The following is a 6879-nucleotide window of genomic DNA, read 5'->3' as shown; positions in this document are numbered from 1 at the left end:
GTGGATTGGGGATGAATAAAACCCGGCAATGGATTTTTCAGTGGATCTGTAGGCGGTGGGTAACATGCGATGGCACTGCAAAACTAGACACTGGAGTTCTCGGTAGAGCAGAAGGATATACAAAACCTGGCGCGGGAATTATCAGTGGATGAGGACTCCGTGAATTGTTCAGTTTGTAGTGCTAAAACCCAGAAGTGTGTGTGTGTGTGTGTGTGTGTGTGTGACCCGTTCTGGCAAAATGAGTCGGAATGCGCAAATTTTCAAAAATGAGTTATTTTTATTATCACATTCTCCATTAAAATACCTTCAAAATTATATGTGACTTGTTGGAATCGGATAAAAAAAGCCGTTTGAAGGCGATAGAGGCAGCAGATCTGTTTTTGAGAAAAATCGAGTTAAAGATTCCAAAGCAAAATCACCAAGCAACGTTGCATATTTTCCTCCATTTCTTTTCTTAATAATAATTACTATATTATTAATCACAATATAGCTATTTGTATTTTATCTTTGTTATTAAAAATAAGAACAAAGATGCAAATAAACAGTAGTTTAATCAAGAGCAGCGAGTGATTCCGTCTTTTCTTTTAATGTATGATTAGCACTGAGAGTCTCAATTTGAGACAGATCTATATTAAGACCTACTGTAATGCATGGATCAAATATAATGTTACACATCATATTTCCCCTAAACCATTAACTAAACGTTCATGTAAGACATAACAGATTATGATTGTGTGAATCTCGCCAATACATGTTTCGCAATAATGTTCTTAATAAGGGAGATCGCGCGCTCGCGGAAAGGCGCGTCTTATGCACGCGCTTTGCAAATGTCAGTCAGCGCGATCGTTTTGTTTTCATCAGCATGGGTTTAAAAATAATATTTAACTGGTTTGGACTCATGTCATGGAGAATTCTATATGAATATTCACAAAGCTGCAATGCTGCGCTTTGCAACAATAGACTTACAACTTGTGGTGGTGAGAAGCAGCAGCAGCCGTCTAGAAGTGCGCAGAGAAAAAGGTACTCCTCTCAGAAAACGTACAAATAAAGATCATTTTAGATGTTTAATTACTATTTGGAGCATTGGGATCACTAGAAGAGGGCTTAATGAACTCATTTTTGTGAAAACCTCAAATTTGACCAAAACTGACATTTTTAATTTCTTTTGCCTGTAGACTTCCGGCGCATGAAAAAAATTGTATGTAAAAAAAAAGTGTGTGGTTAATTTTCACATTTCCACAAAAGATTAATTGAACAGTTTTAAATTTGCCCCTTTATTTTTCATTTAAAAAATATTATTTTATTTAACATTTTAAAACATTAATTAAAAATGTAGTTGTCTATTTACAAAGTGGTCTATTTTCATGTTTGTTTGAATTAATAAATTGATAACTTGTGTCATCTTAATTTTAAGTGTCACTCCTAGTCCCCCTATACTTCACAAAACAGCTTATTGACTACAAAAAAAAAAAAAAAACACACACCATGTAAATTTTAACCAGACATATTTTACTCATAAAAGCAATATTCTACAAAGTCAAAAAGTGCACATTTGCTGTGAAATTAAGTGTATTCAATTATTAGATTCATAAGATTATTTATTCATTTTTAAAAGAGTAAAGTAATTAATTTACAATAATTTATTTAGTTTACGTAATGAAAAACTACAGTCAAGACACTTGGGTATATTACTCTTTTTGTAGTTTTATTATTGGACAACAACTTTCATACTAGAGCTTTCCTTCTCAATATGTCAAGGAACATCCTTCAAACACAAAAAGTACAAAATATATCTTTAAAAAAAAAGGTCACAATCTATTTTGCTGGGAGAAGTATCCTGACTGAAGCAGTACAGCAGTGCAATATTCACAATGGCTGTGAAATCTCTGTTGGAGAGCAGAAGTGTTACTAGAATCGCTATGGAACTTTCCTCGTAACACCCTTGAAATCTCACAAGCTTTCCATTTTTCCTAACTTCAGGTTCAGCTTGGGCCTGATTACCATATTTGCCAAATTCAATAAATCAGCAATTCGGTTAATGAAAAGAACCAAAGCAAACACGCAAGAGTTTTGCAGCTACTCCGAGAAATCAGAGAATGTTGATATTAATTCACTTTCCCCAAACATTCAGTCAGTCAGACATGGAAATTCTTCATTTCAACTCTTGAGAAACCAGGTGAGTCAGAATTTGCTTGCTGACCAGGGCAAGATCAAAATTGTATCAGCTTGTGAGATCCACAGTGTGTTTAGGAAAGTATACGACCAAGATTTTAACCTGGTCACTGATAGATTGATATTAAGAGTGAGGAAAAGGTTATGAATTTGAGGTTTGGGTTAAGATGAAACATGCAATAAAGTGAGGACTCTCTCAAACCCAACACACACACACACACACACACACACACACACAACTGTGTCAAACCAAAATGTTGCAGATGAAATGACATCTATCTAAACAACTCGGCATATTCTGTAACAGAAGTGAAATGGGAACGAAATGGCGGCAACAGTACCTCAAATTTGCTCCATATTATTAACAAAATAGATAACGATAATGGTTTTTGAGGTAATTATTCTAGTGTATTGTAGCTACCAGTTGATGACTGTTATGATTCAAGTTTCATGTCACAGAATTGCTTAGCAAACAGGATATCTGACATTTGTAAACATGAGCGTTGAATTTTTATGGATCATATCTCACACTACAGATGGGGATGTGTGATTTTCATGTTGGCTGCCTTCAACCCTGCCCAACTGAAAATGCTTGGGACTTTGCTTGACATCATGCAAATGAAAATGATGAAAAAAGTTAATCTATAAATAGGTTTGTAGTAGAGACAAAAAATAAATCCTGCCGGAATCATCCGACAGACAACAAAAAGGAATGTCCAGCATTAGTCCAGTTCTCTGCCTTGCACCCCATTAGTCATGGTGCATTTCTTCACAAGTTCCTGTTGAAATCTACAACTCGTCTTTGAGTTTAGAGTCTGTTTCCTCTTCCTCCTCCTCTTCTTCTTCTTCTTCCTCTTCCTCTTCCTCCTCCTCCTCCTCCTCTTCTTCCTCTTCCTTATCTTCTTCCTCTTCATCCTTTGCCTCCTCCTTTCTTGTACTTTCCTCTTCCTCATGCTTCTTTCTCTCTTCCTCCTCTTGACCTTCCTTCATCTTCTTCTCAGCATCCTGAGAGGAAAATAAACAATAGATAAAAATGAGAAATTTCTATTAAAAACTACAATTAAGTGAAAAATGATTTAGGATGGAAACATAATAAGTGAAGAAACATACCTTTGTGGCACCCCAAGTCTCATTGCCAACCTCTTCTGCCAGCTTAGGGTCATTAGTAATGAGGAAGTTGTCAAAAATTGTGCCAGATTTCACCTAAAATATAAAATACAAGGAAAGGTGGTATAGAATGTGTCAATAAACAGTATTAAATACCTGAAAACTGTAATTGTGTTTGAGACACAAAGCAAATTGCTACCTGCCACAAGTCCAGTCCAATCACTCCGATGCTATCGTATTTATAGATTTCGTTGTCAGCAGTGTACTCGGGGTTATCAATCTCAGGGTGCACCCATTTCCCCTTGTAAGCAGGATTGTCAATCTGGCGGGGTTTCCACTCACCCTTGAAAAGATGAAAAATTAAATTTATGAAATAAAACAGCAAAAAGAACCAGTATTCATTGTGACAAAATAAAGTTTTTAGGCATAATCTGCAACTTTTTTCAATATTAAAGCAGGCATGAAATGGAAATTCACCCTATCAATTTTATAAATGCATGTTATTGATCTTATTGTGAATGATTTATCCATGTAGCCTATATGTTTCATACTCCAGGCTTCGTCAATCATAAACCCACCCTTCCTTTTAAATCAACCACAACCGCCATCCAATCAACAACCGATGGATAGAACTAAGACCCTGCCATACATTTTCGATAATCCGTTTTACTCAGATGTATGTCACAATACGGAAGAAAAGATTCCATTCCAGAAACCATAACTAAAGAAACAATAGTACCTTGTATTCTGGATTGGTGACCATGGGCGGCTCCCACTCCCCATCCATCTCATCGTCCCAGTCATCAGGCTTCTTGGCATCAGGATCAGGGATGTTCTCGGGTTTGTCCCAGTCCTACAGAAACATACAGACAAAGATGATATTAGCAAGGAACATAAAATGTTATACTTTATATTGGAACAGCTGTTGTTGAGATACAGGAAGTCCAGTGCATGCACTAATTTACTTGGTGATCTGTGCATATTTACCCCAAATAGTGGTTTAGAGTTCATCTGTTTTGCGACAAATAATAGAAAGAATCTGTTTGGTTTCTGGACAAACAACAAGGACAGTGTCCTTACCTCTGGTTTCTTGTCATCGGGGTCGTCAATCTTCTCTCTCTCGTCCCAGTCCTCAGGCTTTTTCGCTTCGGGATCTTTGATCTTTTTGGGAGGCAGGAAGTCCCAGTCTTCTTCCAAAGATCCAGACTCTACCTTCTTATTATCAATCTTGACTTCATAAGTGTTGTCAGGATTGACAATTAACGTGTACAGGTGGGTGTATTCATCATCCTGGATGATAAAATACATGGTATATGAGCTTGCAGGACTGGTGCCATGAAGCATTATGGGACAAAAAAGAAATACATGAACAATAGAATTACCTTGCATCTAATGTCTTTGTTGATCAAATGATTTTTGCCTTTGTAATTGAAGATTACATGGACTTTCTTGGTTCCAGGGCCACAGATGTCAGGACCTGGAAGAGATAAAACAAGTTAAATCATCTTGTGTGTCCAAAAGCACAAAATGTTTCAAATGTTCATCAGGTGGTTATTAAGATACTCACCAAACATGATATTATATGTGGAGTCTCCATGCATATCTTCCTGTTTGAGGTCTGATGGGAAAAGTTTGATGTAGCCTCCACCACAGTCAATGCTCTGCTCGTGTTTTACAGTGAACTGGATCACGAGGGGCTGATCCTTGTTGTTGAAATCAGCAAAGCGGTATGACAGCGCGTAGAAATGAGCATCCTGACTGGTCTGAAGACCTGCAAGTTCACAGTGAGATATCCGAGTAACTTTTAATAACTTTTCAGTTATTAAAATCCCCATAGAAATCATCTGATGAGTAGGGCTATAACTGTCGATTGATAGTTTTAATATTTAATTAATCTTTTGACTGTTTCTTTTATTAATTGGATAGAAAATAGTTCCAAATATAGGGCTGCAGATAACGATTATTTTAAAAATGGATTAATCTGCAGATTATTTCTTCGATTAATCGAATGTAATAATCAAAAAATGACTTAAATCATGTTAATTATAAAAATAATTAATTTTAATCTGTTATCTACATTATTTAAATATTTTGTTATTTCACATTCTGCCCAACACTGTCCTCCACATAACGTGCAACAAAAACATATATGAATGTTATAAGATAGGCAAAACACCTTCAGTCATATAAACAAATTCAATCATGTCACATGTCTCTTTACTGTTACTGTTCTCATTGAAAAGTACAAGTTTAAAATACTATATGTAACATTTAATGTTTAAACAACCAATATTTTTGAAATATCAAATCAACAACATTTTTGGTCAATTTTTTTGAAAGACTGTCCATTTGAATGTGAAAAAAAATCTGTAAATGAGATACATACAGCCTCAAATATATATATTTTAATTAGATGTGTTTGTCATTTTGATTTCACACAGTCTTTAAAGCATGCTATTTTCCTCAACCACGGCAAAGCACAAAGTTGGAGAAAAATGGGACTAAATTTATTCTGTGCCAGGGTAACTGGGCCCTACAGTACACGTGGTTTTGTAATGTTTTGAAACATAGTAAATATCAGATGGTGTTACAAGCCTGCAGCTCAATAGAGCAGAGGGAATGACGTCACGGACAGTAGCCACTCCCCTGGCATATTATTCAGAGCATAAAATAATGCGAAACGGAGGAAACCACAAATTCAAACAAACCGGTGTCAATTATCTGGTTCCTGTAATAAATAAAGCAACACTCACCCTTATCTTTCTCGGCATCGCCATAAAATTTGCCTGCAGAGAGCACAAACTTCCCGTAGTCTGATTTATGCTTGGATTCCACCCATCGGCTCCTCCAGGTGTCTGAAATGTGCATGTGTGACATGAATATAAAATTAAAAGCTTTATTATTAGCATGCATATATGCATAATTATGAGTAAGATCAGATTAAATCAAGGACGTTTGGTCCAGTGACCATTATTCATCCATGACGCCTTGACTATTTGTTGTAAGATAACCACTATCTAAACCAAGACTAAGATTTAAAATTATTATTATTATTATTATTATTATTAATAAATGAATGCAACACACCATTGTTGCCAAGCCATTAAAATGGCATATCAGGTCTATGGTGACTCCATCACATGCTCGAAAGCAACAGAAAGCATAAATAGTATTCAAAAAGCATAAAAACACAAATGATTCAAACTTACCACCGTCTTCAAATTGCTCTCGGAAATAAACAGACGATTCTGCAGTTATTAAAGCGATGGACACGGCCATAAACAGTAGAGATAACGCTGTCATCTTTGCAGTAAAAATATATACTCTTTTTAGGGAGACAGAACAGTAAAATATAAAGAAAATGATTTTATAAGAAATACGAGGCTTGAATATGTATATAATGAGCTCTGTTTGGATCTTCACATGCCTGCAGAAATCAGAGTGCGCTGCTCTCTTTCGCTCAGTCTCTCCTCTAGACTGGGAACAGATGGCTGGCTCTGATTGGACAGCAGCTGGAGACGACAGCGTCACACCGGTCAGCCAATCAGATTATTTTGCGGAATGCTGTGGAAGGTCCTTTCTGGCCAATGCCAGCTGACC

At 36.3% G+C, this 6879-nt stretch overlaps 1 protein-coding gene across 2 annotated transcripts; it reads right to left on the bottom strand.

Annotated features, from left to right (window-relative positions):
- Nucleotides 1-1688: 1688 nt before the first annotated feature.
- Nucleotides 1689-6838, bottom strand: calr (calreticulin). 2 transcript variants are annotated; one of them, XM_058784229.1, is made up of 10 exons: nucleotides 6707-6838; nucleotides 6489-6604; nucleotides 6033-6134; nucleotides 4847-5050; nucleotides 4662-4756; nucleotides 4360-4569; nucleotides 4019-4132; nucleotides 3479-3622; nucleotides 3283-3375; nucleotides 1689-3177 (listed from the first exon to the last, which is right to left on the bottom strand). In XM_058784229.1, exons 2-10 carry the CDS (start codon nucleotides 6580-6582, stop codon nucleotides 2962-2964), a joined length of 1272 nt encoding a protein of 423 aa, XP_058640212.1. In that variant the 5' UTR covers nucleotides 6583-6604; nucleotides 6707-6838; the 3' UTR covers nucleotides 1689-2961. The 2 variants fall into 2 exon arrangements, with proteins under 2 accessions (XP_058640212.1, XP_058640211.1); XM_058784228.1 differs by having other exon boundaries at nucleotides 6489-6764.
- Between the last annotated feature and the right edge of the window lie 41 nt (nucleotides 6839-6879).

Source organism: Onychostoma macrolepis, chromosome 08, assembly GCF_012432095.1.
Source record: "Onychostoma macrolepis isolate SWU-2019 chromosome 08, ASM1243209v1, whole genome shotgun sequence".
Classification (NCBI taxonomy): domain Eukaryota; kingdom Metazoa; phylum Chordata; class Actinopteri; order Cypriniformes; family Cyprinidae; genus Onychostoma; species Onychostoma macrolepis.
Note: the sequence above shows the minus strand (reverse complement) of the source record. Positions and strands in the feature narration are given on the sequence as shown.